The following is a 26,193-nucleotide window of genomic DNA, read 5'->3' as shown; positions in this document are numbered from 1 at the left end:
TCAGCAATGTGCGAACTTGGCGCTCTATTTCACATTTCAGTGTTTTTGGTTTGATTATATTATTGAATTCAATTTTTTATTATTTTTATATTATTTTTATGATTATTTATTAAATTATAATTTATGATTTTGTGTTTCAAATTTTATCATACCCGGGATGTTTACTAGACTCTTGTTCGGACAGATTTCAGTGAGTTTTTTCTAAAAATTACAGCCTACAATAAAAAAAATACATATTTCCATGCAAAAAAATGGTACCGCTTTCAGCACCAAAAATCTGAAATAATCATACCGCCAGGGAGGTTAAGACGTAGCAGCAAATAAAGGCATATAAAACAATCCATTCAATTATTATCTGTACCACTGTCTTCCAGAGAAGCCACCAAAATGTTTTGTGATTTCTCTGCACACCTGAAGATGACAAACCTCACTCACTCAGCACTACATGATGCATCTTGGGTTATTTTAAAGAATTTAGTAGGCCAAGTATAGCCTAAAAGAAGAAAGGATTAGCAAGTGTACTTATACAAACAATCAATAAGACATAAACGTTACTCTAAGAGATATGGTTAAAAACCTGCGTTATTCCGACTATCAGCAATTAACAGAACTGAACTGCATTTACCTAGTAACAGGATATAAAGACAGTCCAAAATTGTAAAACTGTCTCCATTTTGTCACGCTGGGCAGAGAATGATGAAAAAGAAAATAAATAATTGGCCGGAAAAGTTGGGGTCCTTAAAGAAAGCGCAACAGTTACGAGAAAACAAAATAATAACTTGTAATATTAGTCTCCTACCAGACCCAGGGCACCCTCTTCTGGGTCTCTGGACACATACTCTGATTCAGTAAAAATCAAGTTCAAGTCAAACAGCAATAGAAGTGTCTGTGACCTCTCTCTATCAATCTTGCCAAGACAGCAACCCTTTTCTTTCCTTAGAAGTGGTGGGAGTGCTCTCTAGTACAGTTTTAGTAATCTAAAGAGGCACTGGATTGTTTCCAAATAAAAAGGAGTTAAGAGAACCCTCTAGGGCAGAACTATTTCATGGAACCAAGAAACAAGAAAAGACAGTTACCAAGAGGCCGCTCACCACAGAAGGCCCTCTTCAAACCCTTAGGCAGTTCCATGTAGGTTTGTGAAAGGATCCGCCCTCACAAGCTAGCACCCAGCAGTAGTAGTCAGAGGTCCTCTCTTGATAGTCAGGGGTCTGCTGATAGTCACAGTCACTTACCACATCCAGCAAATGAAACACACCCCCAGTGCAGGCTCTCAGGATTTAGGTTCCCTCACATATAGCATTGCATAAAGTATAATGGCAGCAGCAGCAGTTTCAGGTCAGCACTCTTCTCCTGGGCAACAAAGCATCTGGTAGCTCCAGAAAACTCTGGAAACACACCACTGTTCCCCCTTCACTACATCTTTGTGGTGATCTCTCCCCTTTCCTCCTTGCAGCCTACACACTACACTTCTCCTTGCTTTGTTGCATTAGTCAATTACTGTCCTCCAGACCCAGCCAGGGTGGCTGTCCCCTTCACTGGAGACACTCTATAGATGAGCATTGCAAAGTGGTGTTCTAAAGGATGGCTGCTCCACTTCTGCATTAATGAATATTTTGTTTAACCCTGTCCACCCTGCAGAAGGATAATACAGCAGAAACAAAGGAAGACATTCAAAAATAGTTATCAGCTACAGTCCAGGTTAAATATCCAATCACAAACATTTGTTGGTAAATGTATAAGAGATCCCAATTAGATTTTGAGGCGCATAGTCAGTAGGTGGTAGATGCTGTCCTTAACAATCTGCAATCCCCATTACGAGGAATTCAAATGTCACAAGTTAGCCTGCAGCCTCTTGTTTGTTTATTCTTACCTCCTGGCTGCTCCTGATTCCTTCACATGTGTGTTTGTCTGTGCTTCTATGGGTGTCGTCTGTTGTCCTCTGGGTTTTATTTCCTTCCCTTCCATCACTTCTTGTCCCGCCTCCTTGTCTGCCTGTCTATATAAGATGTGCTCAGACTAGGCCACTCTGCCTGAGCAACTTCTTGTTGTTGGAGTTCCCATGTGCTTCTGCTGTGAATCCTGTGTTGTCTGTGTACCGACCCCAGCTTCGTTCCTGACCTTGCTTGTTTTCTGCCTGTCCTGACCTCGGCTTGCCCATTGGATTCCCTGTGTCTTCTCCCATTGTACCCTGCTCCCGCTAGTGGTCTCCTCCACCTCAGCTGGGTGTACCTGGGGGCCACGACCTGATCCCAGTCTGCTGCAAGTCCCTCCCCACCATCAGGTGCCCTGGTGAACAAGCAGGCTGGGGCTTAGACTCCGTGCACTGGGGAACCCCAAGCTGTGGATCTATAGAGCTCACTACCATAGATGTTGACATCAAATCTACAAGCAAAAATAGGATTTGGTGCTGGCTAGTTTGAATCTACAAATAACCATGCAAATGTTGCAAGCAAAACTTATATGAAACAATGACCAGATGGCTATTATATAGCTATTAGTGTTAGTAGCAGCAGTATTTTTTTATAATTCTGTGAAATTCGTCCTTTAACGAAAACATTCAATTTACAGTGTAGACTATATAGAAATCATACCATGAATCACAACACGCTGGTGTTCTGTATGCTGAAGTACGTCCGTTGTAACCCAATCTTTAAATACAAAGCCTGCTTGCTTCTGCTGACTGCTTTTTTATTGTAAAGGTGGTAAGTTCGTAAAGCCGTATAGCTATTTAAGGATTAATCAGTCATGGAGGCATTAAAATGAGCTCCTCTGTCAGTTATAGACATTGTAAAGTTTCACGGAAAGCAAAAACCATGCAGGTTTGAATAATTAAAGGCCTCTTGTCTAAACGCTTAATCCAAGCTCACATCCTGCTGAAAGATGACCTAGAGCTGAGCATAGGGCTGCCTGCTATTGTTCAAGTCATCATAAGTAAATAATGCCACAAGCAGTTGATTTGGTGACTCTTGCAGTATCTACTGGGTCACTGCACCATCCTGAGGAATCACCGAACTGGGGAAAAAGGGCATACTGGAGGACTTCCTTCATGGAGGGAGACACGCAACTATTGCAGGTGATCAGAGAAATGCGCTCAGAGATCAACAAGCTAGAAAATGAAAACAAAGAGCTGCGGGGAGAATTGAGCCTAACTGGACACAGCACAGTTAATGCAAAGGAAAGAGAGGTGAGACCCGGAATCACGCGTGAGCAAAGTGAGGAGGTCACATGCAAAGGACTTCTGCGCAGGAATGTCTCCATCGGAACCAATGACATAATTCAAGAACAGACAGGTATTATAACTTATGTCCACTTATATTAACTAGAGACAATACTTCCCTATGGGAAAATGTAAATGATGGTACATCATGACACAAAAGAGCCACAAAATATGTAATTGACCATGTTATATCATACTACCAACAATATAATATTTAAAACCACAATGTGCTAAATAAGGCACTGATCGATTTACACTACATGAGCAGTGTCAGGACATACACAAAGACACAAAATGTCAGGGCAAGCATACACACAATATCATGGCAAACACACAAATGCCTAAATACAATGTCAGGGCAGAAACACACGCATGCACAAGAATCCACATATATGTACAAAGTGTCAGAGCAAATACATACACATTGCCAAGGCAAATACACATATAGTCAGTCTCTGGGCATCCACACATACAGTACAGGTGTACCTTGGTTTACAAACGCCTTGGTTAGCATAATTTTTGGTTTACGAATGAAAATCCATTGAAAATAATGCCTTGGTTTACGAATTTAAAAAACAAAAATCACAATACGAAGTGTATGTCAGTGCCAATTTTTAAATGCAATTGCTGGCTTTTTTTTTCTTCACTATAGCTCACAGAATTAGCTCACAGAATTATCTGTCACTTTCCAGGAGCTCAATGATACTTTGTTTCTTTTGCAAACAAACTAAAAGGAAACATTGTGTCTTTCTTTTAGCTGCAGGGAAAGTGACAGCTGATTCTCTGAGCTATAACGAAGAAAAAAAAAAGACGGTAATTACATTTAAAAACTGGCCTATAGCAACAGCGACTTTTTTTTACTTGTTTCTGACCTCCAGAACGGATTAATTGGTTTTCAATGCATTCCTATAGGAAATCACGTTTCGGTTTACAAATTTTTTGCAATACGAAACGCCCTGAAGAAACGTCCCGAGGTATACCTGTATATACAGTACATAATGTCACGGAAGCCACACATACACTATGAGGTTTATTTACTAAAGGCAAATATACTGTACACTGCAAGTGCACTTGCTCTAGATCTCAGGGGAAGCTCTGCTGTTTTCTATCATCCAACAATATGCAAGCAAAAATATTGTTTTTATTCTCCTTGCATGTGATTGGGTATTCTTTGCAAAGTAACACTTTACCTCATTTACTAAGCTCTGGAGCAAGTGCACTTGCAGTGCACAGTATATTTGCCTTTAGTAAATCAACCCATAACATGTCTGTACCCACAAATACACAGTGTCAGGATAGACACACATACATATACAATGGGGTAGATTTACTTTGTTACTTGTGCAGCTGTGCATGGTAGCCAATCAGCTTCTAACTTCAGCTTGTTCAATTAGCTTTGGCAATAAAACCTGGAAGCTGATTGGTTACTAGGCAAAGCTGCTCCAGATTTTGCATTTGTCATGTTTTAGTAAATATCCCCCACTGTCAGAGCAGATACACATACATATACAGTGCCTAGGCATCTATACATATTCAGTGTCAGGACAGACACTTATACACAGTACTAGAACAGATAAATGCTCTCAGTGCCATGACAAATGTGTGGGTGGGGCTCAATGAGCCCGGTGTATGTACAGGGCCTGTGAACTACTACTCTCACTAACTACGCCAAAGTTGCGGGCGGCACCCATGGTGTGTGTGTGCTGGGTCATTACCCTCTTTCTCCCTGGTGCCTCACTCTACATCAGAGCAGATATTCAGATGAAGAGCAAGCAGCCACTACACCATTAACTTACTACCTTCCCTAGCTAATTACATTCGGGTTTGAGAACCGAATGGGAACCTCAGGTCTACATCCCACCAACAAGCTGTTGTGCTCTATGGGGGAGAGCTGCGGTATGCGAAACTTGCATTTAAAGTGACATTCTGGCCCAAGAGCACAGAAGTAACACTTTCACCCATTGACAACCCATTGCTAACTAACTTCATGGTTAACACTATAACCACCACTACAGGTTAGAGACAGCAACTCACAGGCGCACAGCATTTAGGCTTGGTTCACATCTGTGCGGGTGGTGTCACTGCGGATCTGCACAAAAATCCACACAGAGGAATGTGGACCCACGGGCGGGTGCCATTATTTCTAATGGTATGCCACCCGTACTGGAAATTGCAACCGTACTGGGAAACTTCTTCCCTGCATATCCAGGGGCAAATGAATGGGCTCTTGTGCCCGTAAAAAATGCGGACCTCAGGAACGTGGATATGTGAACCAGGGGTAAGGGACTGAACCACAGAGCATGTCCCAGTCATCTCACTACCAGTGACATGCCAGCAAGTTGCTAATGGATACAGGATAACTCATACACCAACCTGAAATTACATGCTTGTACTACTCCAGAGGCCTCTATACCTCTCACCCATGACTTCCCAGGCTAGGTCCCAAGGTACTCTGTGCTGCAGGGCTGGTCCCACAAATGGGAGAGCCGGGTGCTAGTGAAAGGGCCAAGCATAACACCACTTCAATACCAGAGTGACTGTCACCCTTGCCAAGTCATCCCCTGCTGGTTGGCTGTCTTAAGCAAATGACAAAGTTCCAGCAATATAGCCTACACTAGACAGCAGACCCATGATGGAACTTGTGTGTAGTGCCTACTTTGACCTAAGTCCCCTTAGTTACAAGCCTTGGTTCTTTAGATATGCCATGTATTACACCACTTAAGAGAAAGACTTCAGACCTAGCAATAAACAGGAACTTTACTGAAGTAAGGCAGTTATACCCGAACAATCCTTGTAGGCAATTCTTGTATATATAATCCTTTTACAGAGGTGCTCTAGTGCTCAAAAGGTATCATACCCATGTGGCAGCAAAAAGTCCTCAGAGTCCAGAAAAGGCAGAGTTCATGATTGGGAAGTAATCCACAGGAGGTTTCAAAAGTCCCAGATTCCCAGGCCCACAGGGAACCCCATGTGCCCCCTCCCCCATGGGGGCACCAACTGGCAGAGTAATGGCCTACATCCTGGCAGTGGTTTTCAGCAGAACTCCCTGGGGTACAGGAGCTGTTTTTTACGTGGCTCTGTAGAATTTTGTCGGGAACATCCAGCCAATCAACTCCTCAGATCCACAACACATCTACATTGTAACAACTTCACAGGACAGGCTACCTATTTTACCCAGATAGCTGCAGGACATGGGTCAGCATAAAAAAAAAAATCAACCCTTCTGTAGGCACCTGCCTACAGACATACATACAGTCATTGTGACAGCAGTATGGGGAGAAGTACCAGCTATCACTTTTTAACAAGAGTGTGGCAGTGGGCAGTGTGGGGCTCTGTCCACACAGCCACGTCATTCATTCACAGTGTTTTGTGAATGAATGAACTACAAGTCCCATTTTTTTACCTGCAGAAAAATGTGCATACATTATTTTTGGTCAAAAGGTGAACTTATACTTTAAGCGTGTTGCGGTATATGTTGTTGAAAAGTATGGATGGATTTTCCTGTTTTAGGTCAGCAAGATGAAAGCTGGGATCTAGGCAATTATGGTGGCATGGGTGGGGCACAAGCCACAATATTTCACTTTATCAGGTGTGTGGAATACCTGGAGGGGATACCACACATCTGGAAATGTGGAACATTTACAGTAGCTGGTGAACACTAAGCAGTGGCTTTTCAAGCCAAGAACCACTGGAAGGGTAAGTATATTGCCTCTTTTTCAGCAGGTATGTTAGTATTAAGGAGGGGCCCTGTGTTGCAGATTAATCCAAATACGCTAATGGACCACAAACATTTGGAGTTGGCATTAAAGTGGTTGGAAAGGCTCAATGTTTTGTTTACCTTCATGTATTCTATTAATGTCTTTGGTGATGTCAGTGGTAGTCAGTTCCCCCCAGCGTCATTTACTGTCAGACTGTCTGCCCCACTATTGCAGTCCCATTATGAGTCTCTGATCACTGCCATTAGTAGTATAAAAAAATTTAAAAATTAAAATTACAGTATACAGTGCTGTGAAAAAGTATTTCCTCCCCCCTACCCCTTAAATCAGCCACATTGGAAGGTTTTTTTTAGTAATAACGGCCTGTTTAAGGTCATGCCACAGCATCTCATTCAGATTTAAGTCTGGACTTTGCTCAAAAGTCTTGGAGATAATCAAGATGTTTTAGGAAAATGGGAGATGAGCCTTTGTGTTCTTTTTGGTCAGCAGTGGCTTTTGCCTTGGATGCCATTTTTGCCCAGTCTTTTTCTCACTGTTGAATCATGAACACTGACCTGAGACAAGTGAGGCCTGTAGTTCTTTAGATGTTGTTCTGGGTTCTTTTATGACCTCCTGGATGAGTTGTCATTGTGCTCTTGGGTTCATTTCAGTAGTTTGGCCAGTGGTTCACCACTGTTCCATAATTTCTCCATTTGTGGCCAATGGTTCTCACCCTGTTTTGCGGGAATCCAAAAGCCTTAGAAATGGCTTTGTAACCCTTTCCAGACTGATACATGTCAATTACTTTGTTCCTCATCTGTTCTTGAAATACAATAGATCGCGGCATGATGCGTTTATTTTTTTAGATCTTTTAGCATGCTTTGCTTGTCAGACAGCATCTGTTTAAGTGATTTCTTGATTTTATGTGTTTGGAAGTAATCTGGCCTGGGTGTGGAAAGTGAAATTTAGCTCAGCTTTCCAAAAAATGTGGTTAATCACAGTTCATTCATGATTTAGCAGGGGGGTATAGTGCAGTGTGGTATAGCAAAAAAATGGCCTGGTTATGAAGGGGGCAAAATCTCCCGAAGCTCAAGTGATTAATATCCCTATAAGCCCTGGTTCACACCGAATGCGATTTCAAAGTGGTGCGATTCGGTCCCATTTAAAGCAAGCTTCAAACTAACGATGATATACTATAGACACAGGTGCAATTTCAATGCCATTAACCATCTAGTCTATGAGCGTTAAATCGCACTGCAGTGGTGAAAAAGTAATTCCGAAGCTATTTTTCAAATTGCGCTATTTGAGATCGCACCTAAGACAGTGCCATAGCAATATATTAGATGGAAAAACTAAAGATAAATATAAATAGAAAGAGCAGGAAGCTGCTATCACCTTTCTATATACCTGAATGCGTTTACAATCATAAAAAGAAAAAATGGTGTTGCGCTTACATATACAGTGCCTAAATACACTTAAAAGGCATAATTATTGCATCAATGTAAATCTCAAATGAATTCTAGCAAAAAATGATATACACATCAAAAAAAGACAATATTGTGTGAAAATGTGCAACCAATATATATATATATATATATATATATATATATGTAAGTTTTGCACTGGCTTGCTATCTGATCCTCTTTTTTTTTGGTCTGGGTGGAGGAACCAGGAGCGCTGGTGGGGGACCAAAAGAGAAGAGGATCAGAGCTGCTCTGTGCAAAACCATTGCACAGAGCAGCTGAATGAACTGATCCTAGGAGACACCAGCGGGAAGCTGCATGTGTACAAGCATGATGAGAGCAAGTCCTGGCTGACCCGCTGCTGTACTGGCATGTTGGCTGCTTTTATCATCCTGCCTAAAAGAAGTTTGGATATCAGGATTGGTCATATCAATTGCTCCACAGGGGGTATACCACCACTACTGCTAACCTGGATCTGTATATGCTGATTGGTCATATTGCTATATCTTTTATTGTGAAGGCTTATTGGCCCTTTGGGGTCGCTGCATGAAGGTAAGGGGGCAATCCAGCCGGTGACAGATCCCAATTTGTTTTCACCTATATCACCTGTATTACCGTGGAATTTTCCACTTGTTTGAAGAAATCACAAGGGGACATTTGTTGCTTATTAATATTACATTATTTAGTGGCACATTTGTGGCATTACGTGGCTTAAAAGGTTTTTTGTTTTTTATATTTTATTTTCATTTTTTATATTTATTTATTTATTTTTCAGCACATTGTGATAAAGTGTTGTAACACGTTTTTTGTGTTTGTGTTTACACAAATTAATCTCAATAGGGATTTAATCACATGAGTCATACAATATATTTTGTCACTTATCACATTTTTGTAGCACGTTTATGTGGTAGGACTTTGTGTGGTCCAAAAGTTGTGTTTGGAGTCAGGTTTCATCCTGACAATCTCACTTGAATTTATTCACGTCAGTTGTGACACGGCACTCTTTTCCAGGCATAATTTATGCCATTGATTTATCACTTTATTTGTGACTGATTTAAGGGATGCATGTTTAGTGTCTCACTATTTTCGTCAGTGTGTGATTTGTCGTCTACACACATACAGTATATATATTGGTTGCACATTTTCACATGATATTGTCTTTTTTTGATGTGTATATTATTTTTGGTTAGAATTCATTTGAGATTTATATTTATGCAATAATTATGCCTTTTAAGTGTATTTAGAGTACAAGTGTGCATTCTGATGCACTGCATTATTTTTGCTAGCTGTATTCCAGGATCAGTAAATGATAAATTATCAAAAGGATGATCTACTAAAATATGACACAAATTAAATGAAAGTAAACACCCATCTTGTGTGCAGGGCATAAATAAAAGAAAACTTCCCCTGTCCATGATTTGATGTTTTTTATTGGAAGCCTAGATTTACTTTCCTTCCATTTACCTCACTTTACCCTTTAGTAAATCAGGCACTAAACGCACCATCAGCTTGGAGGGAATAGGATGTGTAAATGTTTACGGTGTTAATCAGGGCTGGTTCAAATTTTTGGTGCACTTTAAATGCATTTTGCGTGTTACCATTGAAGTCTATATAATATGCTTTTTCATGAAAGTGCATCAAAGATGCAGCAAGCATTGCATAGTTACATATAGTTACATAATAAATCAGGTTGAAAAAAGATGCAAGTCCATCCAGTTCACCCAACAGAGAAACAAAAATGCAAACACAACACACACAAATACAAAACCCCCATATATACTTCCCTATACCCACAGTTGATCCAGAGCAGGAGTCTCCAAACTTTGTAAGCAAATGGCCAGTTACTGTACACAGATCCATCATCAGCTGTGTCAGAGGGATACAGCCGGTGACAGATCTCACCATAGTGCAGCCCCGCGGGCACGTGTGAGGCACAATCCGGGAGGATGTCATGTGACGCCCACCCCAATCGACAAGGGTCCTGCTCGGTCATCATTTTGTCATTGGCCGAGCAGGAACTGGTTAAAACTGAACACATTAATGACCCAGGTTCTGTAGTTGATTAAGGTGGTAATTAAACTTAGTGCCTTATCTGCGTTAATTTGCCTCAGAACCGGTGTAGCAACCCTATGGCCAGAACCAGCTTTTCACCAAAAAAGCACAGATATGAAAAGGGCCTAAAATCAAGAATTGCCCTGAGAAACAGCAAAGCAATAGGGGGCAAATGCCAGGACTGAAGCAGCTCACAGATTATGCAATTTTCCTTCCTTCACCATGAGTGGAAAGAAAGAAAATTGCTCGTTTTCCCCATCAACATAGTCAGTGTTGATGGAGGAATCTCTTCCACGGTGCTAACAATAATGGTGTGAACCTCGTGCGCTACTATACTAAATAACTAAACTAAAAAGGAGAAGCTGCCAACATTAAATCATACACTCATGATCCAAACTAAACCAATATCTAAAGGAATGTGGCGCTACTCATAAATCCCAAAAAACACATAGAGTGAATAATAAATGGAAAGTGCCACACTAAACTGACCTCTATATAAAATATAAAAATCGTGCAAGGTGACACGTGAATCAATATAATAAATCTACTGTGAAGGTGAATAATATTCAAGTGGTCACAGTATACTATAATACCTCTATACATATAACTATATAGATGTAACATAAAAGAATGTGCATAAATCCAGTGTATTAAACATGAAAAACAATCATATATTATACCAAATCAAATATAGGATAATATGCCAAAAAATCAAAGTAAAAAAATTCTCAATTGTATGAACCTCACATAAGTACAATATAAATACAAACAAATAAATATATGTGATAACACGTGCAAGTACAGTGCAAGTACCACACTGATTAAATCAAACTATCAACGTTTGATCTGTGCTAAAACAGTCCAATAAGTGGGTGACACCACTACTGCAACTCCAACACATGTGCCAATAAAGTGAAGTGACTCCGGGTGCAGAAAATCGAACCAACGGCTAGATTAGCCTCTCACCTCCAGACTTCGACCCGTGAGGGTCAAAGCGTATAGTGGGATCAAACCCTCAAATCCTTCCAGCACACACTGGTCTCCACTGGTCCGCTCTCCCTGCACACAGATTTCCCTCTCAGGGGGTCAGCAATCAAGCAGCAGCTCCTCTTATGGGGTTTGGGTATGTGCCCGTTTTATAAGCGCTTCAGGGTCCATAGTGCTACTGTGTTCTGCTGCCTGTAAAAACACAATGATCACTACTGACAGCTATAGCCGCTGGCAGTGACTGCATTAAAAAAAATCTGACAGGCTGGTTGAACTGAAGTTGATCGATGGATCGACTTCAGTATAACCAGCTTGCTCATAGATGGATCAAGTCTTAGCCAGTCCCTGCTGAACTGGCCAAGATTCGATCCATTTATGGCCGGCTGGAGCTGAATGTCCCTATACACATATGCACTATGTACAAGGTCATTTATTGTGGAGCTCATGCAGAATAAGTTGATACCAAAAAGTCATCAAAACATCACAAAGCTGCAGCAATCCCGATGCATATCAAAAGAGATTTCCGGCTGACAGCCACTCAGCATGGTGACGTCACGTCATGTGGATGGAGCCTGATGTGAAGTCAACTTATTGTAAGTGCAATATTTTTATTAAATAAATACATTTTTAGAACATACTGCACTATTAGTTTTTATATATTTTATATACCACAGTTGGTGGAGAGTGAGGGTTACAGCGGAGCCATAGGATTGGAGTATCACCATACAGCATGGATGTGTTGTGTGATTGATCCCTTTACGCACTTTTGGCTTTTACTTAAAATTGAAGTCCCAACATTTCCAGTAGGGGTTTACTCACCTGTGATTACCAGAAGTATCCTTTTAAACTTTTGTAACAATACATTTATTAAATTTACTGTGTTTGGAATTCTGTTAAAGTCCCATTTATTTCTTGAATGGTTTAGTTGTAACTTTTGTAGGTTCATTCTCCCCAGATGAATACTTTTAGATGTGACCACATCAATGTGTTGCTTCTTATTTGCACATTAAATTTATGTTGTAACGTATTGCTCATTTTGTAAGCATGTATGTTTGACACATTTGGGTAGATTTGCTGACTAGGACATATTCATCATTGCCTTTCTGTTTTGCTCTTCCACAATCCAGGGGATCTGTGTGTTTGGGATCCATGGACCACAGATGTAATTGAGACATTCATGTTATTATTCCCTGATAACTTACAATGACATGGATTGTAGGCTTTTGTATTTTGTATATATGTGTGTGATAATTACAGCTTTTTTGCAGGTTTATACATTTCTGTTAACACCTATACAGAGGAGGGTGAGCTATAGTATATGTCCTTGGTTGTGTTTTTTAAAAGGATAAGTTCACCAAAAATAATAAATGCACACTTTTATGCAGGTATAAAAAAGTGCATTTATTATTTTTGGTTGCAGGTGTCTGGAAAGCATTGCAGCAGCGACCAGCAGATCGCTGGTGCCATGCAGGTCTCCTGAAGACCTGCCAGTATATCTGCTTGCCCATACAGGAATTACGGGCAAGTATACAGACAGGAAGAATCAATTAACTACCATGGCCGGCGCTCCGCAGCTCCGGGGTAGTTCATTGAGAACTGCAAGCCAACAGCTGCTAAGGCTGTTGGGATTTGTAGTTCATTCACAAAACACTGTCAATGAATGACGCTGCTGTGTGGCAGAGCCCTGCACAGCCGCACTGTTTTTACAGTGACAGCTAGTAGGGGGAACTTCTCCCAGTACTGTTGTCAAGGGGAGGGGGGACAGCAGGCAGTGTCTGTTAGATGATCCACCCTAAAAAAGGGGAACTTATCCTTCGTAGCCTAAGCAGGGGCGGACTAACAACTCATGGGGCAATAGGGGATCATGGAGCCCCTGTGTCCTTGCCTACACTCAATGCACACCCAAAAAAAAGCCTATAAAAGGTACCAGAGGCATTTCATGGGGCTCCCTACTGACCCCGGGCCTTCGAGCAGTGCTCAAATGGTCAGTCCGCCCCTGAGCCTAAGCCTAAGTTTAGTTTTTGTAAAGCCTAGTTTAGCTTCCATTAATGAAATGCGATCTATAAATGGAAGACAGCTGGATATGTGAAGGGTTCTCCTCCTCCATTCATAATAGCTTTTCATTCATGAAAACTATAGTACATTTCTGTGAATAGAGGAGGGGGCAGAAAGGGTGGGCATAGATGGCACTCCTGATGAGTGCATATAACAGATTCCTCAGTTCTTTTAACCCCTGCCACACCAGAGGATTACGGCAGTAGGGGAGGGGGCATCGGAGGTCAGGAGCTCCAGCCAGCAGCACAAGAGACACATCACATGTATTGTAAATAATGTCCCTTGTGCTAAGGATCTTTAATACCTGGTCAATCAGCAGACTTGGGAAGCCTGCTGGTGCATGCAGAGGGTGTGAATAAAAATCTGAGGGTTATTTAAAGCCCAACTGCAGACAAAAATGAAATGTAAATAGTGTATTCTGCATCAATTACCTTGTTTCTTGATTCCAAACCATCCTGCAGGGTCATGGATCAAAGTCACAGTTTCCACTACAAGCCAAGCTAATGTCCTACCTTAGGGACCAGGCATTTTTCCCAGCTCACTATTATTTTGGGCACTGGTCCGCTCACCACCCCAATGAGTTCTCCTGCCTTTTGAGCCTATCAGAAAGGACCCAGCTGCCGTATGTGTCGCTTCCACCAATAGGAGATGTCCACATCATGCAGGCAGTGATGCACCATTAAGCTATGCTTTATATTATGCATTATGATAATGCAGTGTTGTCTATAAGTAGTTATTTGTTATCTACACTAAATGCCAAGAAAATGTACCAGAGTTCTTCTTTTCAACATTAACTTACTGTAATAATGAATTTTTCAAATAAAAGTTCTCTGAATCATACCTGCTATGTGGCCTAGCAATAAAGATGCTCCTCTAGGCACTGGAGCGGTGAAATGAAGACAGCTTAAAGTTAAATATTTATTAAGTTCATTAAATCTCTCATTCATTTGCATTCATGACTTCGATTCCCCAACAGACAATTCCTATTGGCATTATAACATTTTTATTTGACACATTTAATTGACCCACATCATGAAGCAGTCATGTATAATCCTCCCAGGCCATAGCACCTGACCTGACTGCTGCGGGAATGCACAGAGGCAATGCTTCCATGTACAGTATAGTAGCTCTCATGTGGCACACTGCTAAAGCATAGCCTGCTTCCACTCCGTTTGAACTCCACATATATATCAAACTATTCTCAGGTGACAGAGTGTTTAATGTATTAAAAATGATTTCTCTGCATTGGGAATAGATTTCATTATGTGTATGTAGGGTCAATCTGGATAAAAGATCTGCTACAGTTTAAATGCAAAATCCAACTGTAGTTTACTTCAGTCTTGCAAAATCGGTAAACTGAGGATATTTTATGGAATGGCTGCTTATGAAAAAAAGAATGAGTGTATTAGAAAAGCAGAATTTTGCTTTAAAAATGACATCTGGAAAGTCAGCGATTTCCATTTGATGCATTTCTTCATCCCAATAAATAAGGCACTTGGCTCACATTACAAATGTATTCTTTGTTATCAAACTACACTGCAAAGCTCAGCACTTGCATATTTAAATAGTGTGGAGAAAAAATAAATGTGTAAACATTCAGCAGTATACAGAAAGCCTAAAAGTCTAGGAAATAGACAAGGTCAGTAGCAGTGAGCCAGAAAAACAAAATTCCAGGGCATATCATTAAAATCCTAAGGGTGAGCTGTAAAAAATTGGGCCAAATTATAGTGGACCTGATAGTCTGCAGCATCTAAGCCCTGTGTGGTAGCCTCCTCTCCCCAACACCAAAATATTGGAAAAAAGGAGGTATAATACTTACTGTAGACTCAAGCTCTCAGTCTATTCACTTAGGCCTCATGCACACGGAATGTTATAAAAGCACCAGTAGCATTAGCTGCAGAATGCCGCATTACAAATTTGAGTTTTATCACATTTTTTTGTGTTTTTGCATTCATGGTTTTTAGCATATTTCAGCATTTGCAGTTTTTAGCATTTTTTAGCAAAACTATACTCCCACAAAAGCTTGAGGCTCAAAAACACTCAAAAATGCTGGATAGCCATGTTTTACAGCATTTTACAGAGTTTTGTAGCGTTACAGTGTTTTACAGCTAAAAAAATCCTTTTCAAATGTTGCACTTCTGTTTTTTTTCAGCCTGAAAATTCCCCAGCCAAAAAATGCTGATAAAAGCCTATGTGTGCATGGATACACATGGGTGACATCATTCACTGGAACATTTAAAAATCATTCTCATTGTGAGAAAGTACTCCTAAAATTGTTATTTCTGGCAATAGTTTTTTGGGAGATTGCTTTTTTGTTAGGTTCCTGCTGCCAAATGCCATTCATATCCAAACTCCAATGACCAGCGCTCATCATCATTGTCCAAAATAGAAAAACAAATTTTTTTAATATCCAGGAACATACAGTACAAAGAATTAAAAACCTGGTTGACATGTTTCAGTCATACCCAGCCTTGGTCATAACCACATTTTAGCACAATACAGAGCTTCCTTTAATATTCACTCCTATTGCATACAAGGACAGAAGTGGACAAAAATGATGTACAAATCAAGGAGAGCTTGGCTCAGTCAGGGAGAAAAAGGAATTTTATGGTTTACTTTTTTGAAGTTGTGCATCTCATAGCAACTGGATTGGGTACTTGTTTAGACTGGAGCCTTTAGCTGTTCTTTAATGTCAGTACAGATTGTATAGCAAGCACTGGAGAAATTATTAGTATTAAAAGAACAAAATAAATGGTAAATTGAAGCACCAGATTAATCCTTAGAACAACATTTTTCTTTTTTAGGTGCTAAAATGACTGTCCGTCGATATTCTATGTCATCTATGTCATCTCTACACTCTGGTGTTGGCTACTACAAACACAATGCACATATTAAAAGACATTCTAGCAGTGGAACACTGAAGATTAATGGACCTATACAAGACATGGAGTCTGACACTGGAAATCAGCAAGCTATAAACAAAGACACTTCAGAGGAAATGCCACCAGAACGCCTAGTGAACAACATCCCCAAGACAAGATCCTTTCAGGAATATATGCATAAGTGCAGGTAAACAGCAATCTGCTGTGTTATTTATGTAATAAACAAAAGGTAGTTTATATGCATGCTAATGCAGAGAAATAATATAAATGTTGGGTGTAAATTATCTGATTGTTATGTACAGCATATGTATATATACGAATTCTGATGAGAACTAGGAATCAGCAGATTAGTTTGTTTTCAGAAGGCCAAAGGTGCACCCTCTCCTGTGTCACCATGCATGCTGGTTTGATCCAAGTGTGCAAGGTAATAAAACAAGCCATGACTGATCCCATCAGGAAGTTGTCATCTGTACTTAGCCAATCATATGAAGCCAAGGCATGCCCCACCCTAAAGCAGCACTTATGCAGGGGCCTGCATATGTGGACACCTATGATTGGCCAAGTACAGATCACAGTTTCCTGGCAGGATCCCTCAAGTGGGTTCAGACTAAGATTAAAACACACCTGAGCTCATTCCTATTTGAAACCATTGTTTGGTCGTAGGATCAGGCTTGCACATGTCATCATAATTTAATGTTCATGGCTGATTTTATTTATCAGGAATCAGGTCACATCATTGTCAGTACTAAGTAAAATACGATGCCATCAGGGGCGGACTGACCATTTGGAAACTCGGGCACTGCCCGTGGCCCCAGGGTCAGTAGGGGGCCCCATGAGATGCCCCTGGTACCTTTTTCATAGGCTTTTTTGAGTTTGGGCAAGGACACAGGGGCCCCATGATCCCCTCTTGCCCGGGGGCCCCATGAGTTGTCAGTCCGCCCCTGCATGCCATCATTACAAATAATCATTTTTCAGTTTTATATATAAAGTATATTTTACAGTTTTGTATTTTTTCAATATTGACTTCCTTTGCAGCTCTGAACATTCAGTGGCATAATATCTCAGAGCTGCAAAGGAAAATGATTCTGGAAGACATCCCTCTTCAAGGAGGACCTTATCCAATAAAGGACATGTTTGCTGGAACCTACTCCACATGCTATGGTTTATGTCAAAATCAAAAGTACAAGTAGATCCAAAATACCAATAGATATGCTGGCATGCATTGATCAACACAAATGCATTGTAAAATCAAAGTATGTAGGAGCAGTCCACACCAATGCATTTCACTGATGTGCACTGCCCTGTGCTGAAAAATATGTAGAACACACCCTACATTTTTTCAGTGCAAAACTATGCAAAATGTGCATACACATGTAGGCGCACCACAATGCCCATAAATGCATGAGTCATCACAGTATGTTAAAGTTTTCTTTACAAATAAAGCTTATTGACGCTTTAAACATTTTTTTTTTCAAGTATTGCAGCGTAACACAGCATATGAATTCATGTCAACGCAAGTGCATGTATGTGACTTTAACACACAGTTTCCATTGTGAATGGGCACAAAGAGAATGGGCATTTCTAGAAATTTAATTCCTAACTATGAAATTGTGTAGTAATTCAAAGGCCCCATGCACACTACACATTTAGCCCCGGTGCATTGGGTTCTGGTGTTTAGCTATGGGCAGATGGCACCATTGCCCTGTTCAACCCTGCTGCTAGCATTCTTTTAAACTATATGAGAGTCCAACAGCTGCTGAAGCTGGATGGGACTGGGTGGTGCACTCCATTTAGAAGCATGTGTTCCAGGCCTCTGTCCTTGGCCACAAACTATCCTAAATATCCAGTGTGCATGGATCTATTCACACCGGCGTTATCATTTCAGTTCTGTCACATTTTGTGCTAAGAAAAAACTGATAAATACTGATCCAGGTTACATCAGTTTGCACATCTGTCTTTAGTTCAGCTCAGTTTATATCTGTTTACATCCACGAAAACAGAAAAAGACTTTCTATTTTGTATTATTATTTTCTTCCGCAGACATAAATGGACTCTTACGTAAGTGGATGTAAATGAACGCATTATTAGCTTTCCCTTCTGAGCATGCTTGTCCTTGGCTCTCATGTGGCTCTTGTATCTTCAGTGCTTCCCAGGTCATTGGCCTGAAACAAGTATGCAGATACAGTGTTCCTATCGTTAGCTACTGCATACCATGGAGAAGCAGACAACAAACATTTTTAGAAGAAGGCCAACAGCTGCCTACATATTTCTCTCTGTACAGGTTAAAAAAAGGACTTAACCATGTTTACTGGTTTAAGCTGCACTAACTAAACCAAAAAATACTATAAAGGCAGTCATAAAAGAAGAGGATTTAGGAGACTCAATGATCCTTCTCTGTAATGTAGAAAATAAAATTGCTAAATATCAGCAAAAACACCAACATTCTCTAGTGTTAAATGGTGCAGGAGATGAAGTGGAACTGCGAGGCTGTTAAATTGATTATTTGTGCCACCTGTAGCTCCAAGCCCCCAGTGAGAAACAACAGGCAGCTTCGTAGGCCTTTTATCTCTTATTTTAAAATGCTGTTTATTTCAAATACATTTCTGGTGAAACCAAGCGAAAAAATGGTCAGTTGAAATGCAAATGTATGAATCGCAAGTGTTTTCAGGCTAAAAGCAAGAAAAAACTATTTTACTTGCTTAACTAAATTACTTCATGGTGCTTGTGTGGTACCTGCATATTACAATAAGAGGTCATTAGCAAATGGTTCATGTGCTGTAAGTGCCAATAAGGGCTCAGCAGCATATACAAATTTTAATCACTGAATAATAATAGATTAACCCTCTGTTACCAGTTTATTCCATTTGCATAGAAATCAATGTGCTGCATAGAAAACTTTCACAGAACAAAGTTAATTGAATGCTGTTAAGCAATTGAAATTATGTGTAGATGAGCCCATCTTTAGGATATTGGTAATCTTGCTGATGTTCAATTCGCATCAACCTTTTTAATTGGTTCAAAACAACAGTGAGACATTAGAATGGTGAACCTGTGAAGAATAAGATGGAATTATGGAAGCTGCCTTGCTTACTGGTTACTTAAATTGACAGGTAGGGATTATTTAATTTAAAATACCTTGAAATTTAAGTGAAAATCAGGAGATTTGGGCAAAATTTTACAATTTTGGCAAAATGCTTTGGAGTAAATAAGGGAGACAGAATTAAGGTAGTTTTGGTAGTACAATGGGCTTTATATGGCTCATAGGAGGTTACGGGAAGCCTCTTTTGACTATCATGGACCTGATCACTCAATGAACAAAAATATGGTACATGGAGTCCTTTGCAGTGACTGGAGGATTTATTAAAATAAAAAGCACACCAGTACAAGTACAGCAGGTCTCAGCTAAAGACACAATGCTTTAGCAAGAGAGGACCTGTTGTACATGTGCTATTTATCTTCCTGTCCTTCCAGTGTACTTTTACAGCCCTGGCAAGGCTAGTGTACTGTTGACCAGCACTGCATGAATAGATCCTGGATTCTCTGATGGCATTATTGCTTTTTCTTATATCTCAATATCTTGAACCTGTTCTTGTTCCCAGTGACGCTTCATTAGCTCCTTACTTAACTTTTTTTCACACAGAGCATAAAAACAGACAAGGGAAAAGGTAAATAAAACATTTAAAGCAATAGCAAGAAAACATAGCCAGGTGCTTGGCTAGAGACAGACAGCAATTGAAGACACTATATAGGAGATTTACTAAAACTGGTTGACTCAGAATCTTGGGCACCTGTGCATTGTAGCCAATCAGCTTCTAACCTCAGCATGTTCAGTTAAGCTTCAGCAATAAAACCTGGAAGCTGATTGGTTTTTATGCAGAAGTGGACAAGATTCTGAGTCAACCAGGTTTAGTAAATAAACCCCTATGCTGCAGTGCTCTCCGATGTGCTCCCAATGGACTTTGGCTGAATGGAATAACACTACCTCACCTCTCTCCACTAGAGGGAGATGACAAGCAGAGGGAGCTCAAGAGACTAGACCAGTGATCATCATAACTGTGGCCCGGGGGCTTTTATTTGGCCCTTGGAGCATTATTTCCTCCACTGATACTAGCAATAGGGCATAGTTCCCTCCACTGACACCAATGAATAGGCACAATTCCTCCCAATGACACCAATGATGGGACACGATTTCTCCTAATGACACCAACAATAGGGTCCAATGCCACCAATGAAGGGACACAATTCCACCCAATGGCACCAATGATTGGACACAATTTCTCTTAATGACACCAACGGGGCTCACTGACACCAACGATGGGGCATAATTCCTTCCACTTACACCAACAATGGGGCACAATTCCTCCCAATGACACCAAAGATGGTATCATTGTTTTTTCCCATTGACGTCGGGACCTTTTCTACTCTTACTGGCCACAGTCCAACCCCCCTAAATTCTGAAGGACAGTAAACTGGCCCTTTGTTTGGAAAGTTTGGAGACCCCTGGACTAGACGGTTGGCAGCATTGCAGTCTCATTTACACATGTGTGCATAAAAACTGATGAAAAAAAATGTGCAGATGTCACTTGCAGAGACACAAGTTTACATCAGTTTTCTTGCATCCTTCAGTGAGTTCTATACACGTTGCAGATTCCTGTGCAGAAAAGATTTGCACGATACTAGTGTTGTGCTGTGAACAGGACACATAGAGATCAATTGTTTTCTTTATGCCTTGAAGAATGCGTGCAGAAAAATTCATATCTCTGCACATGGTGTGAATGAGGCCTGAATCATGGTAGATGAAATTCGAGAAAGAAACTTTGCTATGGCAGGCTATGGACCATTGGACTAAAATTCCCAATGCAAACCAGGTATAAGGAAAGAGATAGAGTTATAATTTCTCTGGCTGTATATGGAGGAACTGTCTCTTTGCTGTGAGGACACCAAGGTGTGCACATCATTGCTCTTGTCTTTACATCAACCTGCCACAAGCCTGTGGCCGTGTGCTGATGACCGGAATAGATCCAGAAGTGAGATGACATCTCAACAGTGAGACTCCTGTTGTTGTATCACTGGGATTGGTGAGAGGACACTGCTGTCATTAACCTGTGGCCATTAGCAGAGACTGAGCACATACATAGGGACTGGCCATCTAACTAGTAGCATTATTTACTGCATGCAGACTTTACCGGGAGTGTACTCATGTGCACCACCGTAAAGACTGAGCCCTAACGCTAGCTGGCTGAGTAACTAAGGCTAAATACTGCTCCCTCAAACAGCTGCTTCACAAGAACTTTGCCTGCTGTCCATAGTAAGAGGAACATCTTTAGGGAGTTTTACAGTTCTTTGCTGCTATTCATGTAGCGTGCACTCTAAAGTGGATATAGCCTACTGCTTACTGACCTAGGCAACACAAAAATTGTGTGCCCCCCCCCCCCCCATGAGAGAATGAGAGAGTTCAATGGTCAAATGGTCGTGTGTGTGTGTGTGTGTGTGTGTGTATATATATATATATATATACACATGGTCATTGAACTCTCTCTCTCACGATTACATATAGTTCAATGATCATATATATATATATATATTGTTCGATGATTATCAATGACATGGAAATTGTTCAATTTTGGTAATCAATGTTTGTCAGCATTCCCCCCTCTTAGCACACATCCTCCCCAACCCCACTCCAAGCACAAACATGTCTCCCACACACATCCCCCCTCCTGGCTCAAATCCCCCAAACCCTCCTACTAGCACATATTTCCCCCATTCCTCCTCTAGGAAATACCACTGCCCCAAATCCCCATTACACTTCTTAGAAAAGGTGGAGAGGAAAGAGCCAGGAGGAGGTGTGCTGTGGTGTGTTCTCTGGGCTCTCCCTCCTCTCAGAACAGCGCTCTTCCATGAAGCACATGAAGCAGTATCACTGATAGATCGCGGGGGACTATACATACACACACAATATGATTACTGCCACCAAGGGCTGCTCCTCTCTGGGCAGCAGGAAATGTGGGTGGGGGTGGTAATCATACTGTGTGCGTGTACAGTCCCATAAGATCTATCCTGTCTCATGTGCGGCATGGACGATCACTTTTTTAACAAGAGGGAGAGCCCGGAGAACACAACACAATGCACCTCCTCTTGGCTGTTTCCTCTCCGCCACTTCTCCTCTCACTGCTTCAGGCTTTCCCCTGGTCCCAGTACGGGCGGGGGAAGGAGCTCAGCGGCCACTCAGGAAAACTAGGGCACCCCCTCGATCTGGCCAGGTCTGTCTCTCCCTCCAGCAGCAGAAAGCCAGTGGGAGGGAGAGAAACTGGCTTTCAGCTGCTGGAGGGAGAGATACACAGTGCATTGTTCTGCAACTGCCCTCACACCACACCGATCCTCCTGCTGCCCGGGCCACCTACAGAAGTACTGTAGAATAAAAAGGAAGTTGAAAGAAGCCAAATAAAAGGACACTGATTGCTACTCCTCTGATGGCGGCCCTGCATGGGTCAGTCCACTGCTGGTCACCAGGTCCCTTCTTCCAGTGGAGGGGGGGTGTGCCTCCCCCTAAATATTGCCACCGTAGGCAAACGCCTTGTTTGCCTCGTGATAAATATTACACCGCTGGCAGTATTAACTATCATTGTTGTTACTGTTTTCTAATACCATTACTTGTTGCTGAGTTTGTGGACTACCAGGTTTACTGTAATTTAGCTGCATACAACTCCATTCTATGCTGCTATAGCCTAGTAAACATATTATCTAGTGAACTATGAGTGATCTAATCCTTTACTCATTTATGTGCATACTGCTAGTTACTGCAAATGTGACAATATATCAAGTTCATTCACCACTAACCATTCTGATGTTAGCTTTTTTATAGTGAACTGTAGCTTTTTGCTTAATCTGGTGTGTCTGTGGGACTGAGGTTGTTCTCAGAGTCAAGGCAAAAGAACAAAGAACCCAATTTACTCCTGGGGGGTAGCGCTACACAAATACACATATAAAATGAGAAAAAACACAACCATAAAGAACATTAAATGAAATAAAATAAATATACAGTACCTCCTATAAAATACTCTAAATAAAGCAGCTCAACTAGCAAAATGGAGAGTTTTGCTTTGGTTTAACTCTGCCAATAGCAAAATCAGTAACTTCATGGCAAAATTGGATTTCTGTATAGGGTGGACTTAGGCTAGAGTCTTAGCACTGATGTCACGTTGCTGCTGTTGGATACTGAGCAGCAGCATGTTTTGTGAGTCTGTTTTGCCTTTATTGGATTTTGGATACTTTTATTTATGTACTGCTACTACGTTTGGGTCAAATATCTTTTTTTATTTGGACAAATACCAGGGTACAAACATACATGAGGACATGAGAGACTTTCCACAATATGTCACAAAATCAATGACGAGCATACATGAAAATGAGATCAAAGCTGTGCAATGGAAAGACAAGGCATACAGTACCCAAAAACACAGTACAAAATAATGTATCACAAAGATCATCCATGTCTGACGTCCACAGTGATAAAGTCAAACAGCACTTTCCCTGTGATTTGGGTCACAATCTTCCAGCAGTCCTCCAATGCATCCAGAAATCTGCCTTCATACAACTCTGTCACTCTGTCCGGACTCCAGCCCATTCACCAAAAAAGAAGAAATATGCCTCTCATGGTGTAATATTAAAACAAACTTATCTTTTAATAAAAATAGAAGAAAAATTACTCATACATAAAGTGCACTTTCCAATCCAGTGCGCAAGATAGTATCACCTTTTTGAAAGATATAAAACACATGGTCCTCTTAAGAAAAGACGTCAGTATAAGCACATGCAAAGATGGCCAACTTCCTGCTTCCTGATATGTTTCATCACATGATCAGTGGCTTCCTCATAGGACCTACGAGGAACCCAAACCCCCAACTATGGGCAGTGGGGGAACCCTTTGAGCTGAAGAGGATTTGTCTGTATTTTTGGTGGGATTTCGGAGCCCAGGTATGTGCTATGAAAGAGGGCTCCCGGCTTGGGTTTGGCCTTAGAGGCTGAAGCTTTGGAGAAATGAAGGGGGTTGAGTCTTCCAAACTAGGCCTAGGCTTCTTCTGTTGTGGTAAATAATGTAATCATTACCCCCAGTGACATTATTAATGAAGGTGACAAGGGCAGTTCCCTCTAAGAATATGAGCAGCAACTACTTTTTACATGCTTTCTCCACAGCCTAACATTTCAACCAAAGACTTCTCCACTGATAGGTGACTCATACAGGAAATAAAACAGGAGACATTCACTAACCCATCTACACATCAGTGCAGGACTGGCACATATGTCAGTATGAGCTGTAAGTACTCAACAACTGAGGATCAGGGAGGAGGGAAATTGGAACCCTTCTCATGGGTTTATTGCATTCCTATAGTGTTTGAAAAACTAGCATCAAAGCCATACCAGGTATAAAAGCAGTGCCTGCAAGAGAAAATAAGGTTTTGAGGGCCATGCCTGATGTAGCTAAGGAAGGCTCTGAGGAATGTAGAGATTGAAACAGGGAAAAATGTTACAGGTTGTAGGAGTCAGGTCCTTAGAGGGAACACTGCAGGCCTCAGAACTGTTATTAGATTGTGAGCCAGACTGACCTGATACAGCAGGACTACTCCATGTGTGTTTGTGATCTGACATGTTGCACCTCAAGCAGGAACAACCTAACTCAAATATAAGGTAAAACCTTGGATTCTTCCAAATTGGCTGCTTATACTTACCTGCACAGAGCAGGTAAGTATAAATCTTTATTATTTTAACTAAAAAAAATGTTCCTTTAGAAACGCTTTAAGGTGCTATTACGTGGAGTTATTTGAGTTTTTATCATGAATAGATTTCTCCTTCAGCCCACCAATAATTCCATCTGTAAATGCTTGATATTACTGTTGTTATGATAGTAACATGTTTTTTCTTTATTTTAGGGGCAGAGTAAAGGTTGTCACATTTTTGTTACCAATGGATATGCAGGCATATGCTGAAAATCAAAAGACCTTCCAGACTCCAGAAAATCAAAGAGCAAATCACTTGAGCACGATAATTGAAAAGGATCCATGACCTGGTGAATTTTTTAAGACCCTCTGACTCATTCTGATGAGCCGACATTAAAATGATAGCTGGCTCTAGGGTTACATTTTGTACACAGTACTCTGGCAGGCTGCCTTCTCATATGTACAAAACAATTGCTGTGGGTCACTGGTCCTTTGTTATTAGAAACCTGAGGCCGCTGAAAATTGTATTATGTTGTGAACTTACATATAGCTTTTCTTGAATCTAACTTTTCTTCTGTTTCACCAGCTAGTTAATTAAATATACCAGTTGAGCGTACATGGCAAAAGTAGGTCAGGTCTTATAAATATACAGTACATTTCTACATGACGGAGAATATCTGAAAATATAACAAAATATGTAAATTGGACAATGATTAAATATGCTTAACCTAAATTGATATTGAAAGTGGTTCACCTGCAGACCAATAATGTCATGTTTTCTTTTAATGTGCCATTGCTGACTATCTTGCCTAAATGCAAGTTTCTTGTCTGTCGTGATGACTTTTACTAACCCAGAATAAAGTTGGCCATAAAGCCTTTCTAATGAACCCACGCTATATTTGCTTATTGGGTGCTATTTTTGTCCCCTCCCATTCTGCATTCTTCAACTGAAAAATTGAAGGAGTCAGGCATATGATTGTTGACCAAAAAGTGGTTGCATCCGATCATATGCTGTTCAGGTATATTGAGAGACGCTGTCGGCAGCTATCAGAATACAAAAGTCCAGCAGGGGTATTCATCCGTCGACACTGTATAGTGTGGATGGAGGAATCTGTTAGATCTTTA

At 40.8% G+C, this 26,193-nt stretch overlaps 1 protein-coding gene across 1 annotated transcript; it reads left to right on the top strand.

The window, feature by feature from the left end:
- Positions 1-3,046: 3,046 nt before the first annotated feature.
- Positions 3,047-25,964, top strand: CCDC195 (coiled-coil domain containing 195). The gene is made up of 3 exons (XM_089672646.1): positions 3,047-3,290; positions 16,274-16,538; positions 25,282-25,964. Exons 1-3 carry the CDS (start codon positions 3,047-3,049, stop codon positions 25,412-25,414), a joined length of 642 nt encoding a protein of 213 aa, XP_089528772.1. The 3' UTR covers positions 25,415-25,964.
- Positions 25,965-26,193: the final 229 nt, after the last annotated feature.

The sequence above is a fragment of the Staurois parvus genome, unplaced genomic scaffold, assembly GCF_062004578.1.
Source record: "Staurois parvus isolate SC_StPar_1 unplaced genomic scaffold, SC_StPar_1.0 ptg000131l, whole genome shotgun sequence".
In the NCBI taxonomy this organism is placed as follows: Eukaryota; Metazoa; Chordata; class Amphibia; order Anura; family Ranidae; genus Staurois; species Staurois parvus.
This window is presented reverse-complemented; position numbering and strand designations above follow the sequence as displayed.